This window comes from Pieris brassicae, chromosome 1 (genome assembly GCF_905147105.1).
Source record: "Pieris brassicae chromosome 1, ilPieBrab1.1, whole genome shotgun sequence".
Taxonomy (NCBI): domain Eukaryota; kingdom Metazoa; phylum Arthropoda; class Insecta; order Lepidoptera; family Pieridae; genus Pieris; species Pieris brassicae.
Window position 1 is genome coordinate 10,959,286 of NC_059665.1, and position 26,479 is coordinate 10,985,764.

The 26,479-nt window shown below is 33.2% G+C and overlaps 4 protein-coding genes across 19 annotated transcripts in view; 2 read left to right on the top strand and 2 right to left on the bottom strand.

The window, feature by feature from the left end:
- The window catches only part of LOC123713548 (neuropathy target esterase sws), a 36,493-nt gene extending 28,598 nt beyond the window's left edge, over nt 1-7,895 (bottom strand). For all 12 annotated transcript variants that reach the window (XR_006755020.1, XM_045669292.1, XM_045672617.1 and 9 more), the window contains exons 1-4: nt 7,708-7,895; nt 3,880-3,961; nt 3,047-3,255; nt 982-1,168 (exon numbers count right to left, since the gene is read on the bottom strand). Coding sequence is in view for 11 of the 12 variants with exons in the window: in XM_045669292.1 (XP_045525248.1) it covers nt 982-1,168; nt 3,047-3,255; nt 3,880-3,961; nt 7,708-7,809 (580 nt within the window). In the remaining variant the exon portion in view is untranslated. The remainder of the gene's footprint in view (nt 1-981; nt 1,169-3,046; nt 3,256-3,879; nt 3,962-7,707) is intronic.
- A 1,131-nt stretch (nt 7,896-9,026) lies between these two features.
- On the top strand, nt 9,027-11,769 carry LOC123709452 (RNA-binding protein 1-like). 5 transcript variants are annotated; one of them, XR_006753733.1, is made up of 5 exons: nt 9,027-9,155; nt 9,268-9,476; nt 10,017-10,079; nt 10,447-10,806; nt 11,076-11,217. XR_006753733.1 is itself a non-coding variant. In XM_045660823.1 (5 exons), the coding sequence occupies exons 2-5, from the start codon at nt 9,268-9,270 to the stop codon at nt 11,550-11,552; spliced, it is 504 nt and encodes a 167-aa protein (XP_045516779.1). In that variant the 5' UTR covers nt 9,027-9,155; the 3' UTR covers nt 11,553-11,769. The 5 variants fall into 5 exon arrangements, 4 of the variants coding, with proteins under 4 accessions (XP_045516779.1, XP_045516798.1, XP_045516806.1 ...); XM_045660823.1 differs by lacking the exon at nt 10,447-10,806 and adding an exon at nt 11,546-11,769 and having other exon boundaries at nt 11,076-11,300; XM_045660842.1 differs by lacking the exon at nt 10,447-10,806 and adding an exon at nt 11,546-11,769 and having other exon boundaries at nt 11,076-11,222.
- Nucleotides 11,770-11,787: 18 nt separating this feature from the next.
- Nucleotides 11,788-13,966, bottom strand: LOC123709444 (UDP-xylose and UDP-N-acetylglucosamine transporter-like). The gene is made up of 4 exons (XM_045660811.1): nt 13,626-13,966; nt 12,919-13,040; nt 12,510-12,774; nt 11,788-12,230 (listed from the first exon to the last, which is right to left on the bottom strand). Exons 1-4 carry the CDS (start codon nt 13,788-13,790, stop codon nt 11,877-11,879), a joined length of 906 nt encoding a protein of 301 aa, XP_045516767.1. The 5' UTR covers nt 13,791-13,966; the 3' UTR covers nt 11,788-11,876.
- An 823-nt stretch (nt 13,967-14,789) lies between these two features.
- Nucleotides 14,790-26,479, top strand: part of LOC123708891 — a 52,160-nt gene continuing 40,470 nt past the window's right edge. Inside the window, exon 1 of the mRNA XM_045659891.1 lies at nt 14,790-15,190. Within this exon, the coding sequence (XP_045515847.1) occupies nt 15,139-15,190 (52 nt within the window). The 5' untranslated portion in view covers nt 14,790-15,138. The remainder of the gene's footprint in view (nt 15,191-26,479) is intronic.

Below are 26,479 nucleotides of genomic sequence, written 5' to 3' on the forward strand. Positions count from 1 at the left end.
TGTGTGATTAATAACAATATTTTGACAAATAAACTAATTAGAATTTAACATAACGATAATTTGAGGGAAAAAATAAACCACAATTATTATGTCATATAATTAAAATAGAGATTAATATAACTATTTGTTTTTATAAAACAAGGTTAATGGAACAAAAACTAAAACTATATCGAATTCATAATTAACGCAATATTTCAAAGTTGGTTTATTTCGTATTTTGTTTTAGATATTCTATATGATTATGATCAATTATTAGATTTAAAAGATTATACATTAATTGTCAAGATAAATAAAATAAAAATTGAAAGCGTTTTTCAAATGTTGATTAATAATGTAATGAAGATTAACCTAAATAAAAACGGAATCTCATAATGCGAATTGGTAAAAATAGATAAATCAGTGGTGCTACAACCTTTTTAGGTCTGGGCCTCAGATTTCTGTATCTGTTTCATGATCATTTGTCTAATAGGCAAGAAGGAGATCAGCCTCCTGTGACTGACACACTATCGATTTCCTCACGATTTTGTCCTTTACCGTTCGAAAAAAAATGTTAAAAAGCGCACATAGAAAATCCACTGGTTCACAGCCGGGGATCGAACCTACGCCTTTAGGGATTAGAGTCGCACGCTGAAGGCACTTTACCTACTGCGAGTTGGCAGGAAATTCTATATCTATTGCATATTTTTATTCAAATTCAGATCTATGAACCAATTTTGATGAATTTTTAATAAGCGGTATCTTGTGTCTCCCAATTCTTTATTTTAAAATTTAATTTGAATAAAAAAATCTCAATAAATATAATAAAGCTAAATTGGTGATGTCTCAAGCATGCTGCTTTCAACCTTGGGGTCGTGTGTTCGAACTTCCGCAGCAAAAGTAACATAACTCATCCTTAATAGCATCCTTACAAGCTGAAATACGTAACAGAATTCCTACATACAAATTTTAACTTGCAAATAAGGTCATTATAATTATACTAACCGACTTTGAACAAAAACGAGCCGGCTGGCAGATTCAATATCTCCGTGTGTTTGCACAGCATTAAGAACACGGGCTTCTCAAAATGACCAAAAACTCGGATGCTGTGAAGCATGTACAAGGCGTCTGGTGGGACCCGATCGTCGCTCGTCAGATCCTCTTCCAAGTATTCTGCTGGTGGTTCAAGGACCTACAAGTATCATGGAAGTTACTTTTTAATACGGAAACAAACGGTCAGGAGGCACACCTGATGTTAAGATACCGCCGCATGGACACTCTCAAGTGGGCAGCTGGTTCAGACTGCCTAGAAAACCGCTCAGTTATGGAACGGCAAACGTCGAGGTGATACGGGTGGAATTTCGTATTCTCCCTCGAAGTCCGATGATGAAACACAGCTGCAGGTATTAATCCGAACAACTCCTTTGAACACTCTCCATGGTAAATGCGGTGGAAGATGCAGAGTGACCCCACATCTCTACGCAACGCCAGAGGATCCAGCCGCGAGGGATTGGTCGTCGACGATTCGAACCGCTCTTCGTTGAATACGGTCTAGTGGAAAGAGCTGGTACTAGGGAGCCCCCGCCCAGAGGTGCGAACATTACTCCATGTGGGGCCCAATTTGCGCTTTATACAGTTGAAAGCGGTGGCCCGGAATTAAGTACCGTCATGTCTTGCTAAGTACACCAAACTTTTTGAAGACCAATTTAGACTTTCCTTCCAAATGACCGCGAAACTGAACGTTGCTCGATATGGCAACGCCAAGTATTGCGATGATGGCAGTGGCTTTAAGAAGGGTGTCTTCGAAAAGAGGAGTAACCAAACGGAAGCACGAGGTACATAAAAAAACTATCACAGGGATGAGAGTCGCACGCTGATACCACTAGGCCAAATTCGTAGAGTACAAATTTAAAGGAACCTTTACAAGATGGTAGATTTTTAGACTATTTAGGTAAACCATATGAATGCAGCTCAATCTTTTCCATCAAACTATATATCGGTAAGAAAAAGTACTAAATCCATTTCGGTAGTATGTATATATGGGGAAGACGTCAATGGGGACTAGTCTAGGGGGGGGACTAGTGGGGATAGGGGTGACTATTTGCTATAATTTTCACCGTCATATGGAAAATTCATTTCTGAGTTATAATATTTTAAAGCATTTTTAAATAAAGTAAAAAAGCATTTCAATCTAATTTATTCCGATTTGTAAGGACGACTACACACTGTTTATTTTTTCATGTTAAAACAACAATTATCAATAATATAAAATCCGAGACAAAGAACGATAATTCATTTTTTTTTTTTGTTTTGGGGTTAAAATTATCACAAGAAGTCTATCACCTAACGGGAACCATTGCTGTACTAAAAACTACTAATTAATTAACAAAGCCAATATGCAAGAAGTAAGGATACGTCGTTTAGATAAGCCAGCTCGAAGTCCGACCTAAATCCAATTGAGCATCTCTGAGATGTTTTAAAGATACAAGTAAAATTAATGGAGCCTTCTCCACAAAACTTCAGGGAGCTGAAAAGAGTCACTGCAGAAAAGTGGGAACGCATTACTCAAAATGTTACCAAAAATATCGTGGAAAGTATGGATTCGAACTGTGATTTTGGTAAAAGGTCATAATCGTTGTTACGTTTTTACGTTCGTAACATTATTTAATTTAATAATCATATTATCTTTATTGTCGACCACTTCTTGCCGGCCTTCGTACTGTGTGTGTACTTCGGTTAAAGATTTCATTAAAAATTTATATTAATTGCCAGAACTCACTTCACGCGTATCAATATACATGATAACGAGTATATAGACGTCAGAGATATAAATTTCAATTAACTTAACTCTTCCTTAAAAGATAAATTTCCTTACGTGGCCGTTTTTTATGCAAAATAATTTAAATATATTTAACACATAAATATATATAAATAATAAATATTAAATTATAAAAAAAATAAATTACCTAATCTTTTATATATAATCGCAATTTAAAACGTTATCGTAACAAGGTAAATTGCAATCTAATAATAGATATAAAAAATATTAATTTTTAAAAATTGATTCTACCTTCAACTGTTCCGGAGCGCTTTCCTTCTTCAGCTGCAGTAACTTCCTCGCGAACCTCATAACAGCTCGCCTCTTCCGGCCCTGGCCTGAGTTGGAGATGGACTTGACCTTTCTCAACATACGCCGTCCGTAAAAGAGCATTTTGTCTCGTTTCCGAAACCTTTTCGCTGGTTCCCCAGCTGCCGTGGCACCTGTGCCCTCGGATAGTTCTGTTGAAGAGAAAACAACTCCTTAATCACCCACGATGGAGAACGTAGCAATCAAAAAATAAGTTCGTGCCTTACACACGCCGTCGACTTTTTGGACAATGGCAAGCCGGTTTCTTCACAGAGCAAGTGTTGCGCACACAGACAGAAAGTCCATTGGTGCATAGCCGGGGATCGAATCTACGACCCTAGGGATGAGCCGCAAGGAGAAATCATTAGACAACAGTTTTAATCAAAAAACTACGCGACAACGTTAATTTATTTATTTCGTAATCATACACTTAACATGAACTATATAAGAGAAAAACAATTATACTAAATATATAGCCAAAGATGGAATACATAATATACCTATATTAAAAAAGATTCAAATATTTACGAAAGAAAAAAATCTATTAATTACGTAATACCTAATTCGGCTGTGCTGGTTGGTGTACGTGAGGGTCTGTATGTGGGTGAGGTATTTCAGTATTTATAATACAAGACCTCTTATAAAAACGATACTAATAACTAAAATGTGACTACATATGTATAGTCTTACATATATACGTAACAAAACATTGATTAGTTAATTAAGGTTATTAAAATTACTTATTTCATATAAGTAATTTTAGAGGGTAGACTTACCTTTCGCTCTCCATCTTCTATAATAATAGATGAATACAACTAATAGTGAGACTAAAAGACATCCACAGAACGACCAGAGCAGCTGAAAAGAAGAATTATCATATTTTATTTTATTTTTTATGTAATGGGAGGCAAAAGGGCAGGAGCCGCCCATGCACACTCACATTGCCAGAAGGCTCGCAACTGCGTTGCCGGCCTTTCAAGGATTTAATAGGAATTAAATTAAATATTATACTACAAAGAAAGGCTATTAAAAACAATTAACACTGAAATAATAAAGAAAATAATGAACACTTCTGTCGAAGTAAACATAAAAAGTAAACTTTTAAATTGGATGTACCCACTATAAAGTTATCTACATAATTAAAACCCAGAGCAGCCACTCCGAATGCGAGAAAAAACTTCGCTTTCTTTTTGTAATATTTTTTGCGTAACATTTTTCAGATACTGATATTTTTCCCGTACTGTTATTCAATACAAGGTTAATCTTTATAGCGATGAAATAAAGATTAATTTATCAGCTGACAACATAATTTGATGCACCGAATTCCTATAAAAATTATCTCACAGTTAATACGCGGATTTTATTGCACGCTGTATATGTGCTTACATTTTTTTGCTAAGTGAACAGTAACACTGGTCAATATAATCTTGAAGATAGAAACAAAATCCAGACATAGCCAATTCTTGACAATTTGAATTTAATTTATGACGAAAATTTATATAGAACATGACTTTGGTATTTACCCGATATATTTTATGGCAAGTCAAGTAATCCATTTTAGAAAAAAAAATGATCAAATTATATAAATTTAATGTATTACATAACCAATTGTTATTACGGGCCGGCGCGCCCCAGTGCTCCAGCTCTCCTCCATTGCGTACCGCAGTCGACCCCGAGACACTGACACAGCAATTCGTGCTTAGATAGGGTTACTATTTAAGATACAACGGACCATCGACTCGCTGACTAACAATTTATTTATTATATAGAAACATTAACACAGTAATGCGCGCAATTTGTGCAATTACAAAATTATTTAATCAATAGACAATATTGTCTCACAACTTTTGTTGCTTGGTGAGGATGTTAATTCGATTCCCTATAAAACAACAATTGTATACAATAGTATATATAATGTTTTTATATAATAATAGGTGGCCATCACAAAGTAATTAATTTAACTTATTGATAGTATTAAGTGAGGACAATCATAAATATTGATAAATATGAAGTTTGGTTGTTTAACAATTTTATTTATTGCGTAATAAATCAATAAACTAATAGGAAAAAAAATTCTATATATTAATTACCTGCCAATATCATTATATTTAAATAAAGTAAATATTCCTATTATTAATAACTGTATGTTGCGTAAAGCTTGACAGCTCTCAAACTTCCAATTGAATTTATTAAGTTACTGGAATAAGATCCATATTAATTTCAGAAAAACGGGTCATAGTGGCATATAGCGCCACACCAGAGGACCAGATTCACATTATATACTATACATATAATAATTAATAAATAGCGTTCTCTTCTTAGCGTATTTCCGGAACACGTTTATCTAACGATATTCTATAAAACAAGGTCAGTGGGTAAATATGGTCAATGTCATCGAGCAACTAACTTCGTAGTTGATAAAGACTGAATTCCTATCTTAATATTCAACCATGAAAAAGTTTTTTAATGCAAAAATATTTAGGTTTATTATACACAAATTCAAGCATATCTGCAAAGTCTCGGTTCGAGCGCTGTCTTTATGAAACTTCATGTAATAATAGCTAGATTATATTATTAAAATAAAACAGTTAAATTAAATCATAATTTAACTGAAAAACCATTGATAAATTACATAATTTTTATAAAATAAAATACAGATATCAGATACAAATACAAATACAAAATCTACAAGAAATGTATGGAATGCGTCTGCGAAAATAACCATTTTGGTGATCCAAAATTGTTCTCAGTGATAAGACTCTCTCTTATTTGAACTTACACTTCACATCTACCTACGTTCATTAATTAAAAAGCTTTAAAAAAAATTGAGTCTATAAAAAATAATATGTATTCAAATTCATTATAAATAATAAGGAAACCTTTGCTACAAAGAGATTCATTTACAAACACTACACATACCGCATAAACATTGTTAATCCAAACAACCAAGCACTTTAAACTCGCGCAAAAAACTAACGCTTGTGTCCTTGCGCGTCTTATATTGCGAAAGGACTACTATAGTCTGGGAAATTACAAATGCAATACACAGTGTAAACCCTATATCGACACTGAAGGGACTTCGCCTTTTATGGCGTTGCAGACAGTTGTTGTTAAATGGAAAGAAGAAAAACGTATAGATAATCCATGACTCCTACTTATTAGTCATGGTCAACAACAAGCACACGTGCAAGCAATCCCAATTTGTAAACAAACCAACGAATTTCTTAGAAAGTTCCTATGTATGATGCCGACAGTCGAGTTTATTGCGGGCTAGGATAATAAAGCGGCAAAGGAACGTACACAGCAGCACACACTGCGCAGTTTTTACTAAGTTTAGCAACTTAAAAAGTACTCAATTTGTTGTGGTTATTGAGAGTGGGCGTAAAGCTATGTAGAGTGTATCATTGTATGGAATACTAGCTAAACAACCAAAGCCATTGATTTCGACGCTTTAGGGAGGTTGTTGTTAAATTGAGGGATGTTACAGGAGTTTACACAGTACTTCACAGTACACCGAAAAGTTTGAAAGAAATATAAAAAAATGCTATAGTAACAAGAGTATTCTAAAATTTTCTAATTTTCCACGCAATTTTCTTAAGAACTCTCATATGCACCTTCTCATGAAAATCACAAGTGCCGTGACCAAGGGAAATAGGGATACATTTTTATATATATACAGATGAGGAATTTTAGCCTAGTCTAGTTTATTATGGTAAAGTTTAACTTAAGAAAATGTTATATAACTCTTCTTAGTCTCTATTAAAGGGAGACACAAATTGCAATTATTACAACACAAGAAATGTGTTCTAATTATTGTGTTTGACAAGGTCTAACTTAAACATATAGTTACAATGAAAGTTAGTGAAAAAGGTTACGCAATGACTCATAACAAAACCAATAGATTAAAATAGAAGAAAATATACAACCTATATTACTTAAATAAAGGCTCTTTCTATATGGACGAGGAGAGACTACCAGTGACTGTTTAGCCCTGGATCACATGCAGACAGGGAAGGATTCCGTTAAAAAAAATAAACATGTGGAATTTTTATTTGATGGGTCAATTTTGACATATGAAATACACAAATTACAAATTTCGTAAATGTCACAAATTATAGAATTTTTGAAGTTCTAAAGTTTTATGGCTATCAGAAGTTCTTTACAAAAGGTAAGATAAAAAAAAATTAAGTGTAGAAAATTTAGATTCCAAAAATATGTACTAACATTGTGCAAAAAATTTAAGAAAAATTAAATAATAGTAGTTTATTTTAGAAAATTGTTGTGTTTAATTTATCACATAAAAAGCATTAAAAACAATTTGTCTAGGAAAATAAATACATCCTATGTTCATTGATTTTATATACAATAAATTGTTTGTAAGTTTAATAATCGCATAACAAAGGCCAAGTAGAATTCATTTCATTCACAGAATTAATGACAGTTGACGATTGATTTCAAGGGTAGTTCTAGCTATTATTAACGTCTCTCCCACTTATCTAATATTAAAGAAATGTGCAATAACATTACTTTATACAAAAATAATTAGAACAAAGAACAAAGAATATACAATACAAATTATTGAGAAAAATCAATATCAAACTTACTTGATTTTCTTGAAAACTATTTGACCACTCCGACGTCCAAGTTTTTACAGCAAACATATCTGATTTCTTATTTATATTATTAAGTAGCCCTACTACATCCATTTTTATAGAAATATTAAAATTTAATCAAATATTCAAGGAAAAAAAACAAAACAGCCCTAGCCCACATCGGGCATCAGCTGCACAGATCGAGTTATCAGCTGCTGTTTGACAACCCACAGAGCTAAAACACAAAAGGTGAATTCATAAACAACAGTCATGCACCCAATCAACAAAAGTATTATGGGCTGTATGAAGTGATTTGTCATAGATTCGGAATGTAACAGGGTACAATTTTTAAGATTTTACATTATAAATATGTGCTTTTACACTCAATAACTAAGTTTTTAACTTGGAAGTTATTTATTCCAGAACTATTATTTTCGAAATTTTCGCTACTCCATTCCTTCCGTTATTTATTAAGAATTTATTATTCACTTAATCTGGATATAAAACCACTTAAGCTAAGATTTTGGAATACTAATTCCAAAATCTTACTAATACTTTTATGAAAAATGTAAACTTTATAATTACTAATTACATTTATCATAAAACACTTCGATCACTAGAAGTAGTATATTTAAGCTTATTTCCTTCTAAAAACACATTCTTCACCACGCAACGTACATTCACAAAACCGTAGTTTAATTTTGCAATCATCTGGAAGAAAAAACTATGGGAGATACGAACTCCAACTGTTTAAGCAAAGAGCATACTCCTCCCTCAAAGACCGGCAATGTACTCACTAAAAAGGGTATCCCTGGACTACGATGACTGCCCTTTTTATGCGTCCTGTAGGTCCCTCTATCCTATGAAAAAGCTGATTCTCTAAAGAACGATCAACAAGCATGAATGCATTGAAACGCAAGCGGGCACCAATAGTAGTAAATACAAAATACCATCCGTATCACCTCGACGTCCGTCGTTTCACAACTGAGCGTTTTCTAAGGCAGTTTTTGCCGCGCACCACCACTATGTGGAACCAGGTGCCCACTGAAGTATTTTCGAACCAATTCGACTTAGGGTCCTTCAAGAAAAGAGCGTACCAATTCTTGAAAGGCCGGCAACGCACTTGCGAGCCTTCCGGCTGTGAGCGTCCATGGGCGGTGGTATCGCTTAACATCAGGTGAGCCTCTTGCTCGTTGGCTTGCTATTACAATAAAAAAAAAGGATTAAAATAAAGAGTGATATAAAAATAAAAATAAATAGAAACAATAGCAGCTCTAGTCTATACTCTTTACCACTCTATACTCTAGTTCAATTCTTCATTCAATAATCAATTGACTACGTGGTTAGTGATCGCATGTGCCCTTTCATAATTTAAAAGCGACTGCGATTTACTTCATTTTTCTTTTAACATTTAAGTGTTTAAAAAGTATTCTTATCCTCGTGATTTTTATTGGTAAAAAGTTAGTATGTCGCGAGATCTCAATGCACATGTAACGTTCAGTCTCGGTACACTATAATTAATATTCCATTCAATATGGCGTTGGTTAATTTTGTAATGTGCATTACTTTCAGATGTCTCGTTATCGGGAATGGGATCTTTCTTGTAAAGTGTACGTGGGAAACTTAGGCACCAATGCATCCAAGTATGAAATTGAGAAGATATTTTCTAAATATGGTAGCATCAGAAACGTATGGGTTGCAAGGAATCCGCCCGGTTTCGCGTTCGTCGAGTTCGAAGATCCACGTGATGCTGAAGATTCAGTCCGAGGCTTAGATGGAACGTAAGTATTTAAATTTATGCATACTGAGTAATGTAGTATTACAATTGCTCTAGCCTATCAATTTCATCACAATGAAATCTTAAATGCCGACTGCCGCCATCTTGATTTCTATCTTGGTGCTGTAGAAATATATGTAGGTATTTTAATGTGCTTTTGCTTAATTTTATAAATAGCCTATTTATTATGGCGTACTTATAGTACTCCTTTCGTTGTTTCGAATTAGGAAAATTTTGCCCTCCCAGTATTATAACCACATGTTAATGTAGTAAACATACTGCCAGGCTTTAAGTAAAGACTATTAATAAATAGAATTTGCACGCTCCTTAGATCCGTTTCATTATCGATGTGAAACGCTTGAGTCATAAGTGTGCAACAGCATGGTACCTCCACTTTAAGACTGAATGTGGGCTTTTCTAATAAAAGTTCAATAGCCTTAAAATGGGGAACAATATTTTTTTAAATTCGTGTTTTTTTAACTATACAAATTACTGCAAGACAATAACTGAACAAATAGTCTATTTGCCTTTTAAATACTTATAGGAGATGCTGCGGTACAAGAATAAGAGTGGAAATGTCAAATGGCAGAACACGACGAGACCGCAGGTAAGTTGTTTTATAAGAATAACATCAAAATAATGTTACTTATTACCTTGTATATGAAGCTTTATACAATACTTTACAAGTTGTAGTTACATCAAAACCAATATTCGTACCCTATCTTAAAAGTTATAATTTTTCCTTAAATAACATTAGATTACATTATTATTATTAAATAGATTAAAAGCTGTAGTACCTATCTATGTACAAGACTAATATTTTGTTAAAAAAATTATAAATATTTCCAAAAATTTTACTATCTTAGCCATATTTGAATTGCTCATCTTTTGCTTTTAAAATCCATAAGATATTGCTATATCAGAAATGAGTATCAAGGCAGCACTAAATGTGGTGGGTGTTGGAACGTTTACAGGTCCATTTTATCAACCAACCACCAACACACCACATCTCTTCACAACTACGGCTTTATTTCCGCGACCGTCGCCACCATCTGCGAACACAACCTACGCGCCGAAGCCTCCGCGATCAGCGGCCCAATTATCCTCATGACAGCTATCACCTAACCCCGACCTCCTTAAGGACTTACACATAGTAGGAACCAATCCTTGCGATCCTCGATGCTTCACTGCCAGCACACTAAATGGGGCACCAAATTGAAATACAACAGCGCTCAACTAATTTTTTCGCGAATCTTGCGGTTAAAACATCATTTGAAGATTATGTCCCCTTCGGCCACAGCAGCCACGACGACCTACAAGGCTCATCAGTCTCGGTACTTTTTGAAACCTATACTTAGCACTGCCTAACCTGTATGCCTAGTGGTCATTACAGGATGTTAGTATCTAAACATAGATCTCTTAATGTATCATACTGATAGTGAAGAGAAATGGTTAATTACGTTATAAGATGAGCTTTAATTAATGAAATAGTTCCATAAAAACAATTTTGGATGTCACTAAATACAATTTATAATAGTCCACATATTACAGAGCAGCAAGTTTTTATAATGATATACCTGTATATTAAATGTTATTTCTCCAGAACACGCAGTCGCAGTCCACGACGGCGTTCTTACTCTCGTGGCAGATCAGGCTCACCTCGTCGGTCACCCTCCGTGCGCCGTCGGTCACCGTCGGTTCGCCGGTCTCGTTCTCGTGATCGTCGCAGCCGCTCAGATAGCAAGAGCAGGTATAATAGCCCCTACCGTCGGTCACCGTCACCAAGGCGCTCCATTGAGCGACGTAGCAGATCAAATAGTAGGAACAGGTATGTTAGCGCATCAACATCTGAGCAATGATTCTTCAAATTATTGAAAAAGCTTAATATTTTGTTAGCATAATAAATACAAGGAATTAATACTGGAAAACAAGTGGGTAATTTTAAACTGGTTTTCTTACAAATGAAAGTTTCGTCTAAGATATGCTAATGAAGTAGTAAAGAACAAACCTGTTTCATGTAATTTATAATTCCTTCTAAATATCAACAGACTTAATTTTTTTTTTTTCTTTCAGATACTGAACAAGTGATTTGTTAAACTGGACCATGGTTTTGAACTAGAGAAAAAAGTGTGTGAGAGTTATTTAAAGATATCATTTCCTTGTTTATAGCTACTATAACTCAATTTCTTTTTGTACATTAGTGTTATTGTATATTTTTATTATTATACATTCTGTAAACTTTTTAAGTAGGGACTTAAGTTAAGGAATTTTAATTAAAAATTTTATATAATATAAAACAATAGTTTTATTCAGTATAAACATGTCAAAATAAATTTGATACTAGGTATTCATATTCATTCTTCAAAATCAGATCATTATAAAATGTGTTTTGTATAAAATATTACTATTTATTCTTATAACTGCTAAGTGGTTGTTGCTTATTAACAAAGAAATAAAAATAAGTTCCAATTACTACAAGTACTGTTCCAATTACATGATAAATTGTCAAACTATTCTTGAAAACTACAGATGAAATTATAAGTGAAACGAACTTTCTCACGGTCAATATAAAAGTTATTGTGACTGATGATTCCTTGGTGCCCAAAATGTGGACAGAATTTGCACAATAAAATTGTGCTATAATGTTTAAAACTAGAATATACCACAAGTATGATGGAAGACTAAGAGCAATAGCACCTAACTCTGGCATTATTATCAGGAACAAGGGCAGAGGTATTGCATGTGTGTAAAACAGCATCTGAAACAATAATAACAGTTAGCCAAAAATTCTAAAACCTTTAAATTGGTCAACTGTCTGCTCAAATAATGAACAACACCTCAAACCAAGGATTTTGCATAGAGTTTTTGATTTTCTGATAGGGAATAGTTTAAATTGGAAACATTCTACATTTTTGTATATGTTTAGAAAAACTGATCTTTCGAAAAGCTTGTTCTAAAGTCTTCTTTTTAAATCATATCTTTAAAGTAGGGCATAATGTACTATTAGATATATTTTTTAAAATTTAACACAACCTACCTCTTCAGGAAATTTGCCATATGTGGCATACAATCTTTCTTGCTGCAGACCAGTAAAAGCACCAGTAATTAGGGTTGTCAATAGTAGCACAACACCAATACACCAATGTAGGAATTTAGTTTCTTCTTCAATTATTTTAGCCCCGCCATACATTGCAATGGTAACACCGCTTGAAATAATAACAGAACCAATTATTGCACTTACTTTTGGCACTCTGTTTTTTACGTACCATGCAACTAACATGCTAGCAGGTGATGAAGCTGATCTGGAATAATAAAATAATGTGAATCTTATGTCACAATATAAAACAGACATAATTTAAAACATCTATCTATTACTTATTAAAAGCAAAATCTAGATAGTGGAATTAATAAGAAATTTATGGTTGAGTTTGTAAGATATAAATTACCTGATTATCATATGAAGTGTTGATGCTACATGCAAAGCATACACAAAATTATTTGCCACACTAGTTACAAAAAACAAACTAATAAGAACAAAATATTGTCCAAGAGGTATATTAGGTGTAAACTGTAACAAATAATGATTAAGTTTCAATAAATGATATATTAAAAAACAATAAAAAATATATACTTTTCTACTTACAACAATAAAAATAGTATATATAGTGTAAACTCGACGACAAACCACTCGACCCAAAACAACACTGATGGGAGTGCACATTTTATGGCCTTACAGAGTTGTTGTTAAATGGAGAGAAGAAAAATGTATAGACCATCCACAACACCTACTTATTAGTCATTGTCAACAACAGTCTACACATGCAAGCAATCCCAATTTGTAAACAAAACAATAAATTTCTTAAAAAGTTTGTATGCATGATGCTAACAGTAGAGTTTAATAAATATAGATAATAAAGCGACAAAACTGCACAGTTCTTACTAAGTATAGCAACATAAAAAGTACTTTATTACTCAATGGTTGTCATTATTGAGAGTGGGTCTAATGCTAGGTAGTGTATCATTGTATGTAAGACAAGCTAAACTAACCAAAGCCAATTGATTTCGATGCTTCATGGAATTCGTCGTTAAATCGAGGGATTTTATATGGAGTTTACATGTACATCATTTTTTGGTGAAAAAGTATGTTACTTACCACTTTGTGTTTGATCTTCAGCAATCCATGTAAAGTGATACAAAGAAATTGGAGAAATGTTACTAAATTTGCGCAATTTGGATTTTTAGAGATCATTATTTCCATTAAAAATGCACTTAAACAACACCCGAAAAAGAGATTGAATGTTGATTTAAGGCTCACCATGATTGTTAGTGGAATTTAATATTCAGTTAATTAGACTTATTTTCCCGAATGTCACTGAGAACAAAGGCATACTTAAACTACATTTTATTACTGTTCATGGCCATACACTATAAAAAAAACTATATTACATTTTATCCAATTTAATTTAAGTTAACACTTAACAATATGAAATAGCAACGTACACTGCACAGATTGACAAGAGGGTTGTATCTTAATCGAATTAATATCCGGTGAATAAATAAAGCCTTTTAAATATCGCATTTGGATAGATAGATATCGGAAAATGTAGAAAATTTAGATATTTTACTTAAGAATATTGTTTACATTTCAAATCTAAATGATTTGGTGAAATTTTAAAAGCATACAAGTATACAAATTCGTGGATTTGAATGCTTGTTGCTTGAAATTTAGATCGAGATCTAATCGCTGATAGGATGAAGATGTTACGTTCATAAGTCGAAACAAACATAAAACGCATTGAAAATGAGAAAAATAACTGACTTAATGTTTAAAGTTTGATCATTAGCATTAGTTTGATATCTGTGGGCTTAATAAGAGTTTAAGTTTCAGTTTTTCAGATTCAGAGATTCAGTTTTTAAAAAATATTATGAATTGATAATATGAATTTTAATTAGTGCTGATTGCTGAAGGGTAGACAAACTGTTCACAAAGACAAAGATACTTTAATTTATTTTAAGATATCTACGTTTATTTAGATAGATTGCAGTTTATTTTATATTATGGCAATAGTTTTAACTTTATGCCAGTTGCAAGTAAAAGGTTGGGAAACTACATGCGAGAAAATTCCAGATTAGTTTCGTCCTATTATTCATATTATGTTTCGAACATAAACAATATTTAATCTCATCTCATCTATCTTTATCATATCAACTAATTAGCTGTTACACTCTGATATGTCACGACAAGACATATGACAGTACTATAGAGTTGGAGAGGTAGTCAAATGTCGTTAACAAAAATCAGTCTTTGTCAAACTAAACGACAAGCACAAGACAGTAGACAGTGAAATAGCGAATAAGGATTTCAGAAATCAGAGTAGACGGCATAATACGCGGCGCCGATCGTTTAAATTATATGAGGTGCAAATAATTCGCGCCAAAATGTTGACTCTTTTTTCCTAAGTCGCGTTGTTAATTAAACATTGTCGATAAATAGTTACTTTTTAAAATATTAGTCGAAGTTCAACAGTTTTATTTTGTGTGAAATAACTAAGTGTTGTGCTTTTGTTACTTTTACTTTTACTCGCGTTTTGATACGACTACACGATGCAAACCGTCTTGAATTTTAATTCTATGAGAGTGTATAATATTATGGTATACTTAGAAAAATGCTAAGATATCTAGTGGTATTGTTATTAGTTATACAGACATTAAATTTAGGTAAGTTACATTACATTACAGATTAAGACTTACACTATTAAGTACAATTCTTAACTAGTTTTCATTTTTAGAAAAAGTTTTTTAACTGTTTCCTTTCGAATACAAGCTTTGATAGCAAATAGTGCCATATAAACCTATGTAACATTTTGTAGAATGTAGGTAGGTTCTTATTTTTACCTTCCACAGACACACTTGAAATTAATTTAGGCAAAGATTCAGAATCGAGACCCGCTATGTCAAAAACCCATTGAATTCGTCGTTATTGAATTTTTAAAACAAACTATTATTATTATTATATATGTATATTAATAATGAACATTTAAATAAAGCTTATTTGTGACATACGAGAGACACACGTAGTGCTAAGTTTCTTATTTAAATCTGAGGGTGAAATTATATTTAGCTTAGCGTATACGATACTCGCTATTGCATCCATGTGGTTATTATATTACAAAACTCAATACTACTCAATATTGCATTGACTTACTATTAAGATCCAATTCAGACTTATTTTTTTTGTATAACGCCTAAAGCTTATTTACAGACTTAATTTAAGAGATACATTATCGCCTGTAAATGTCTTTTTTCCCCTCTTTATCGGAAAATTACGATAATTTTGCCACAAATTTTCAGGCATCCCAAGGTATAGATATAAATGTGTATATTCTGCTTGCTGTACCAAGCTATAGTCATATTTAAACTAAATAAGAGTGACCTAGCGGCCTTGTAAATTGTAGACACACTGTCTGAGCATTGTCTTTATTTTTGATTCAAATTCAACTCTCCCTTGCCAACTGGCTATTTCGGTATTGTTTACGTCAACTATTTTTAAACCATTCATTTTCTAGGAACACTTTACGTTATACTCTGTTATTTGTTCATATTTCACCTTTTCTAAGGCTTTGGCGGATTAACAAGTTTTCAAGATAGCTGTGAAATTTTTCCGTCCTTACCTCTACAATTGGCATGTCCTAGAATATTTTTCTATCCAAGCATTTCATTAAAAATACACATAAAATAAATTTTGGGTTTGATTTTAGCACAAAATTAAACACCAATCATCCAGTTCGCAGCCTCCAACTGGTAGTGGCATGACATGTATTGGTTCATAGGGGAAAACAGGGTAGAGGGAAATACATTTTCTGAAATTTCGCCTTTTTTCACTCATACAACGTGTGAGCTAAATGCGCAGAAGTCGATTAGTGGTTGGAAGGCATGACGGTTTTTGATAGCAAAAAATCGGTTCCCAAATTTGCTGGCCCAAAAATCTGCCGCCCTAGGCTCCAGTCTACTCAGCCTGCTGGCAAATCCGCCACTGAGAAAGACCCCTAAAGGACTAAATCCGAATGCGCAGAAATCTTTGTATAATGCAGACCGACTCGTATTTTTCATAAAACTTAAATCCTAAAGGTTCAAAAATTGCTATTTTTTGGCTAAAATGCAAATTACAGCAAATATATTGCAGTCGCATGTTGAATCGATCAGACAGCTCGTCAGGTTTTCGCACATTCATGAGCGATTGTTATTTTTGCTGTCTCAAGGACCTTGGAGCCATGCACCAAAGGTTCCAATCGACACGATTTACTTAAAAAATAAATTTGACACGCATACTAGTATTATCGCACCCTAAAAACCACCACAGTTGCAATTAAATACAGATAATCAGTTAGATATCTTTAGCCGGATACTACGCTATTTTAAATAACGAATTTGAATATTCTTTTCTGCGTTATGAGTTTGGCAGTCTTACATCTCAACTGGGCATACTGTATGAAGCTTAAAAGTATCTATGCAATATAGTGTTTAGAAACAATTGAAGTAGTCTTTAAAGTTGTAGAAATTTTTAGTTGTCCACTTAATCGGATACATTACTATGTACTTACTTAAGTACCTACTATTCTGTCGTCATTGCCGTATTTACTTCCGGTTATAAAAAGAATAATGAGCCAATACTTACTGGCTCTAAATAACTGAAAATAATCGTGATTTAGTTATAAATCACGACAGTGCTTGAAATGATATACTGGCACTTGAAAGCTGAGCATCTAGATAACAGAGTAAAAATAATATTAATACGAATACGATTATTTTCAGTCATCATCTAAAAACCATTGTCGTGCGTTTATTCGAATTTAATCATAAATATATCGGCAAACGGGAATTTTTTCAAAGAATGTACTGGATTTGTTTCAAAATTCTTAATTATAGGCTTAATTGACAAAGGCTTTTATCAACAATTTTAATTTCATCAACATCACCTTGATGACTGGAAGTCTTCCACAGTCTTGTTTCACAAGGCGCTTTCATTGCGAATTTGCGAAGTGTGGAGTCAACTCCCGGTGTGGGTATTCCCTGAGAGGTACGACCTCCCAACTATTCAAAGTTAGTGTGTACCTCCCTCAAAGGTCAGCAACGCATCCTCTAAAATTGGGGGTCTATGGTCTGCGATGACTGCCTCTTATGGGCGCCCCGAAGTGTAATGTTTAAATAACCTTATTTCTCATTACAAAATTAAAAACTTAAACTTAATATTAAGTATATACGAGTGAGATACACGTCCCAATTTTAGTCTAGTAGATTCATTGACATTTATCTTTAATGCTCCTTTGAATTTGTTAAACGCGCTAATATTGCGAATTTTAGATGGTAATTGATTAAATAATTACACAGCCTCATACCTAATTAACTTCTTCAAATAATCTTCTTTTGCCCCCTTTTATATAAACAAAGAAACGTCCATCTTTTTCTTTTCATTCTTTCTTTCTTTACTTCTTGTTGTAATGATTTCCTTTTAAATCTTTAAACTATAGTTTGTATAAGTATGTATGGAACGAATTATTCTCATGTGATGCTTCTCACGACGGCACTTAGTTGCTAACTGTTCGTTGGCACACTTGAAACTTTACAGGCCATTCAGGCTTTACAATAAACATGTGAAATTATGAAATTGACTATACAATTGATCATATATTTTTATTTGCTGTTTTCGTCGCCCTTGATCCTTTCGCGCGTGTTGATGGTAATCCAGCCGCCCTACACTCTTTTTTGGGCCAAGGCCAGGGTCTCAGATGGCATTTTCTTCTTTAGGTATGTAAATACCTTAGCAGCCTTCTATGCGTCTATAAGTCCCCATTGGTTTCCAAATTTTTTAACATTTTGATGGTGAGGGCGGTTATGCTGCCGTTACAAGACTTCATACAGCTTTTCTTCGATGGCCCATCAGCTTTCTTATAAGTAATCTTACAGCTATACGTGTACATATTATAAAAGAAAACACTTAGACAATATATAAAGCCAAAACAGATTTGACAATATACGAAAAATACATACGTCAATTAGTAATACATAAATAAAAACACTAAAATTAAATACTATACAAACTACAACTATTTTAAAGAAAAATAATTTGTTCCTAAAAATAAAGTCCAAGTCCTCCCGATTCCTAAAATATGTTCTCAAACCCTATTTGGTAAGGTAGAAAATGCCGCCCGTTGCCTAGTAAATTATGTATGTAACCTGCTTTATTATATATATGTTTTTGTATAAGGTAACGAAGAGTAAATAAATAAATAAAATGTCAATATCTTCATAATTTATGTAATAAAAAAACCTTATCGGTACATTGTCGAATTATACTGATAATTCGTGTTCGTACGAGGCACATGAAACAATTGTGAATATCTTGTCGCATATAGGATAGGGATTCTTAAAGAAATAAATGACAGCAAATAGAAGCTATCGGCCTATTACGTGCAACAATAATCAATTTTGCTGTCGTTTCAGTTTAAAAAGGCTGGGCAGATACAATTAAAAGAATACTCAACACAATATATAAATTTATGTATATAAAGAACCTAGTTATTACTTATTGACAGTTAATGTAAATTATTCGCCAATTCTTATAGTATAAATATAACAATGGGTCGTACAAACAACAACCATAATAACGGGTCGAAAATTTTCATTTGTTGAAGTTAGATAACATTATTTATTTCAAACTTGAACGTATTAAATTTGCCCTTCACATTTTAATTTACCAAGTGAATTACTTTTAACTTTAATAAGATTCTACATAAAAAACAAGTTAAATTTGTAGATAACACGTACTTTTATCTACAATACTTATTGTTAAAGTATGCTGTTTTCATGAAAATACCCGAAATGTAAATTTAAGTTTTAAAGCAATGTTATGTATCTAACAATATGTATTTTGTCAAACGCTTGATTTATGGTTATGGTTGGAAAGTACATAAAAAACATTGAAGAAGACACAACATAGACAAACTTAAATGGTTATAATATGTATATAATCTTTTGTTACTTAACTGATTAAAATTATGAATATAATACTGAAAACTACGTAAGTGGCCATTATTTATAAATTAGTGACGATGTGTGACAAGCATATTAAGTCTTGTAGCATTATATTTATTTTATTTAATGTAAATATTTGCTTTTTTCAAGAGAAGTAGCAATATCCACTAAAACCAAAAGGCTGATTCATATTGAGGCTCTTGGAGTGGCTTACGAATTCACCCGGGTCGGGGACGTAGAAGCTTACGCGATATTGACGGGTTTAGAGGTAACAAAAGTCTTCTGTACTTAGGTATTTCAACCAAAAACAAAAGAAGACAAAGAACTCTACGAATTACAATACTTATGCTTTGTCACGTGACCATGTCCATAGAAAGTTATGGGCCACGCCTGTTGCAAGGTGATTTGTCAGGTCAATTCATTCGGGAAGTTTTTATGTGATTTTAAAATATACGCAAAAAATTTAATCTCCTATTGTACCGCGCATGGAGTTCTTCATTTGACCTCTACAACTCGGAGATCATTCATTGTCAATGTCAGTGGAAATATTTTGCAATTTGCTGCAGCTTGCAGAAATGGCATCGTTTGTTTACTAGTATTTTTCGTAATTATAATAATTAATATTCTTGGTTATTTATTTATTCATTTACAATTACCCAAACAATAATTATAACCTAAAACTGCTAACAAATTTTAATTAATGAAAATGTTATTGGAACAAAACAGTTCCACTTAGAAAGTATTTTAATCAATATTTTGTATCTAAATAATATCAAGATGTATCTTTTCACGCTATTAATATATTAATATATTTTATCAAAAATATATTTGGTACGATTTATATTTCCGAAGGCTAACAATAAAGCAGATTATCATAGCACGAATAGTTATTGTAATTTATCGTTTTTGTTAAATTTTATTCAACAAAATACCTAATAATGTTGTCAATATCGTAGTCGTAAAACGTTTGTATCTGTTATAAAGAGACAGTAGTTTTTGTAACTCTTCAGTTAGTTAAAGATACGCTTTGTTATCCGATTAACATTCCGATCCGGAAATTTTTGTATGCAATTTAAATGTAGTTCTCTCAATTCTACAATTTACGCTTACAACTCTTAGCTACTCTCAAATACATACGTACACACACCCCTACACATACACACATATTCACGCATACTTAAGGTCCTATACGACTTGTTTGATTAGATGTATCACTAAGACTACTTTTAAGAGAAAACTGTTTTAAACATGTATTTATTAATTTATTTTATATATTTATACTTTGTTACCATAATATACATAATTATACTAATAAAAAAACAAAAAGTAAGTAGGTTACATAAGTTAGGCAGCCTTATCGCTAACAAAGCGATTTCTTCCAGACAACTCTAATATGGGAGAATAAAAAAAGGAAACACCTACAGAGGATAAAGTACAAGAAGTGCACCAAGTACCTTGTACCATGGAATTATTGTTAACCAATTACCCTCAACACAGGGGCTCCCTAGTGTTGGAACTAGATCAATCTTGTCACAAGCATATTTTGTCGTGAATAATGATTATATTGTTTTTTATTATTAATATACTTGGGTTCCCGCGGTAACCTTAATAGAGTACAGAGTCTGTGCTTATTACATTGTTTCGTTGTCTATATTTATTTTATTCTCGATCGATTCGACCGCTGTGCAATCAGCTCACACTTTGCAGTAAAAAGATCTACCTAGTCGTGTCAGTCCTCCTACAGGGAGGCTGCGAACTGCATAGTTTGTGTATAATTTTGTGCTCAAAAATTGTTGGATTCTAAACATAATCTGTGACATGACAATTGTAGAGCAAGTGCGGCAAAATTTCACAGCCTTGAAAATTTGTAAACCCGCCATCGGTTATATAATTGCATTTTTCTTTGCGATAACGACGATTGTTATTTTAATACGATTTTTGAAAGGAAGTCTCAAATATGTATTATTATTCCAATAAAAATACTAACATCTTTATACTTTATAGTTCACAAAAGTGTCATTGATAACATTTTTCATATAAAAGTCTAATTGTATGGCCGTTTTAATTCTATACATTGTTAAATTTAGATAATAAGGTGACTAACATTCACGTACAGACAAGACAACATTTATTTAATTATAATATAAATTTATATGCAATACGTGTGTAAATTGTATTTACTAGATAATTGCATTAACTACGTCACTGAGATTAATTGCGCGTATGGAGTTGTTTCTTCTCTTTATGAAATTGATAAAGGTCTACATATTATAGTTATTAAACTCATTAATAATTGCAATAAATTAAATAGGTACACAGTATTACTTTAAAAAACTGGCAGACATGAACAGTTAGTAACAAAAGACCACATGTATATCCACAAGGGTAAAAGCCTTCTCCGCGGGTTTACATAAAAATATCCAGAATTTTCTATCTTCTCCTGTCTTCAGTCCTGTTTCTCCCGTTCGTTCATCACACTGCAGCCCCATGTGCAGAAGTTGTTTAAGCGCTGACCAATGTACAGAAATCCTCCGTCGTCCGTAGTGTGGTCGCACCTTAAAGCCTGCTAAGTTTCCATGAGACTTCTTCTGTTCTTCTGGAAGGAGCTAGGCTGGCTTAATTAGCCTGGACGTTACGCTCAACGGACGGACGGAGTCTAAGTGTGGAAACCATTCCTGTCGTCATTATATCTGTCTATAAATGGGCGATTACTCGTAACAGTCATAGAAAGATTTAAACAATGATTAGAAGTCTACTTTTCACCAATAAATATGTGGTAAACTTTAGCAAAGTAGATATTCCTAGCTAGAATAGAAATAAGGAGAGCTCAGGAAAATATCTCTCTTGGATGGTCTTCGTACCAGTATTAGGCTTTTAACAGACCCAGTATTTTATAAACGTTTTTTTCTAACTATACGAAGATTTTTTCTAATATAATAAGACGGGAAGTCACAATAAATAATGAGTGTTATATTAAATAGCATTTTAAAACTTAGACCTCGTCAAAACTTATCGTTCACATGTTAGAGATAATACGTGTAATTTACGATCATGTCATTGAATGACAAAACGCTGTATGAAACTAATTTTATGATCTAATTACCAGTATATATATTTTTTAAAGATAGTAATAATAATAGATAGGTAATAGTAGGCAAACGGGCAGAAGGCTCGCAAGTGCGTTGCCGGCCTTTTAGATATTGGTACGCTCTTTTCTTGAAGGATCCTAAGTCGAATAGGTTTGGAACTACTTCGGTGTACAGCGGGTTTCACATGATGCGCAGCAAAAACTGCCTTAAGAAGTGTTTCTTAAGGCAGTTGTGGAACGACGGACTTCGAAGTGATATGGATGGTATTTTGTATTCTGCCTTGACGTCCGTTCATAAAACTTAGCTGCAGGTATTAGTCAGAACAACTCCTCTGAACACTCTCCATGATTAATGCGGTAAAAGATACAGATACCCCACATCTCTACGTAACGCAACGCCAAGGGATACCTATTACTTCGACTCGTCAAGTCAAGCCTAAGATTCAGGGCGTAAGCCAAAGTCTAGACTTAGCTTTAAGGATGGCTTTTGTACAGCACATCTAAAGCGATTTTGACATAAGGGAGCTATACCTGAGGGAATCATTGGTTGAGATCCAAGAACGTAATTCCGTTTGATAATTTTTTTATCTCAAAATTACACTTAACTTTTATTGGCGGCCGGTATATACCACCATAGCATAACTGTACATCTTACCTTGAGTGAGACCCTAAGCCTGCGCTCCAGTGAATCTTCTTGATGATGTTAGGGTTGTAATATAAAGAAGAACGATATCTATATCTTCTACAAACCATAAACCTTCACATATATGAACCATTATAGTAACCCTACAAACAAACAAAAGACCAGCCGTCGACTGCACGTGACTACGTTTGTCTGCATTAAGCTTTATAAATATTTAAGATGCGTCGTTTCCATGTAAGGGGATCCAATGATTCATTTGCAATAGTAATTATACAGTATAAACGCAATATGGAGCTTTAATTAAAAAAATAACAGAATAATATAATCTATATCATGATTACGTATAAAAACTACTGTGGTTTGTATTAATGTAAGAATAGCAGTCTTGTTAGGAGCGCGCGACAAATGCATATCAAAATAGTTCTTGTTGGTTAACGTTAGGCTATCTAATATCTCACCGGGTAGTCCATTTATTAGCCGCTGTAGTCACCTACAAATATAACATAAATATGTTCATTCCTAAATATTTTTTTATTTGTTCTCATAATGTTCAAATATACAGTATTTACAATTTTCTTAACCTACAGAGTAATAATAAAAAAATATAAATGGAAAAAATAAAAGGCTTAAATATAAGAGTCTTTCCTTCAACTTTGTTCCCTTTGGAGTAGAGACACTTGGGCCGTGGGGTTCAAGTGCACAGACGCTAATTAAAGATTTAAGTTGGCGTCTGGTAGATAGTACCGGTGACACCAGAGCTGGTGCTTTCCACATTCAATAATAATCGCAATACAGTGAGGAAATACTATAAACCAAATTAATAACCCATAAGTGCAATAAGAGACCTCACATATATTCATATATCATATATATTAAAATCCGTCTTTCAGCTAAAACAGTTGTTCTATGTTTTTATCAATATCGTGTCACGTAAATAAACATGAGAAAATTTTAATTAAGAGTCCAATCAGGCCATATAACAAGGGTTTATTTTAAATCTTTGTGTGTACGAGATAATGTTGTATGCAAGTGTATGTAGCCTTTCTGAATCAGGTGTGTGCCTGTATATACCGTTGTAGACGCTCTCTTGGTTAATACTACAGTTAGTCTCTTTACACTGTACTATACTTTATAAGTTGACACAGAAATTTTAAGTGTAACACTTCTATTAGAAACAATATAATGTAATAATAGCCGGTCAAATGTAGGTAGTTTTATATTTAAATACATATGTATTTCAATCTCCATTTCGGTATCTGTGCCCATTTTTAGCAAAAGCCTCCTCCAAATCCGGCCATTGCTGTCTGCACTGTGTCACTCTGCCGTGTACCACCTGCTGTTATCTTAATTTGTTCAATCCACATTTAAAGTTGTCTTCCTCTTTTTCGTTAACTGTAAAGTTTAGTGGCTTTTCCTCTACTTTTCTGCTCATTTTGCTTGTCCATTTCCACTTTAGTTTATTTATTTTTATTGTAACATCTGTTTGCTTAATTGTATTCTCTATCGTTCCATCGATTTTTCACACATCTGTAGCTTCATTAGCTGCACTGTAGTTTGCGCCCAAGTTTGACATCCATATGTTAGTACAATTTAAAATAAAACTATAATCAAATTACGAACCCATTGTGGGCGTCAAACGGAAAATCATTCCAGTTTTTACGCCCATGTCTCGCACAATTCCAAATCAGTAGCAATTAAGCCTAAGAATACATATGATATCACCAAATGATCAAACGGATTTTATTCGTAAACAAGTTGATTGACACTATTGGTGAAATTGATTTTTGGTTGGTAACATGATGTAACAAAACTCAAGGCCCAATAAATGTGTACATCGTAATAATATAACAAATAAAAAAGCCTTTTAATTCTTACTTATAAAACAGGAAGTTAGATGAAATTAGTTTACTAACTTACAATTATTAGTTTTGTTAGTAATTATGTTTGTATCCTAAATTTACTTGTGTTAGTTTTTCCTGAACCCTATACAATTAAACTATTTTTGTGTTAACTCCTCTGTAGGTGAAACCAGCTGTTTTTTTGATATGATTAGATATTCTTCCTTTTTTGGTTTACCAATTTTCTCATTCCAGTCTTCCATGAGTATGAAGTATTTATATGATATATCTATCGCTTTGTTTAGTGTATAGTGGAAATTGTCAATCTCGTCCTTGGTACATTTTAGGATTGTATTGACAACCGCGTATCTTCGAATACCAAGTTGAAAATGCCGACTTTTTCTGATAGGCCAATGTAGCTCTCTATGTTGCTTTTGTGGCATTTTTTTATTACAAAGCCTACACCGTACGGGCCAGGCGTTTGTCCCACTAATAAAGTGTTTTAAGATATTAATAATTTAGTAACTAAAAGTACAAATCTTTAAGGTAAAAAAATGTTCGAGAGCACAGTTAAACTAAAAATACAGTAAATGATATGTTCTGTAAATTGTTAGTAAAAATGTATTTTCGTTTTTAAAGCTAACAGTTATACAATACAATTCCACGATTTAAAAACAAGTTTTTTATAATGAAACGCTTTTTAATTTGTTATGGGTTTTTCCACATTTTTATTGGAAATATAAGAATGTCCTTAAAATAATCATTTTGCAATTTCTGTATATCTATGGTTTCGAAATTGGGTTTAATACGAAGTTCGTTATTCTTTCGTATCGGTCATTTCGGTGTTAGTTTTTTGTAATGAGTGTCTCATTCTCTCTTGTTTCTCATTCTCTGATCTCTCCAGGAGCGACACAGAAGCGAGCTATATTTATTTTGCTTTGATAAGGTTACGGAACGAATTCAACTCGCATGTACATTGTCCAGGTACCACTGTACTAAGAGTTTCAAATTGGTGTAGTTGTTGCTCTCATTAAAAAACTAATTATTATTCGCCACCTTAGCCACTTTTGGAGAATGTCCTCTTTAGAGCAGAGTTGGCTTAAGCATGCGACTCACATCTCTGAGGTTGTAGGTTCGATCCCCGGCTGTGCACCAATGGATTTTCTTTCTATGTGCCCATTTAACATTCGCTCAGACAGTGAAGGAAAATATCGTGAGGAGACTTAACTTAAACCCAAAATTCGGCGGCGTGTGTCAGGCACATCACGTGGTCAATATAATAGGCAAGTAGATCGCCTATTTGCCTATTAGATTGACAAAAGATCATGAAACAGATACAGAAATCTCAGGCCCAGACCTTAAATGGTTGTATTGCCACATTTGTTTACTATTTTTTATGACCCTTG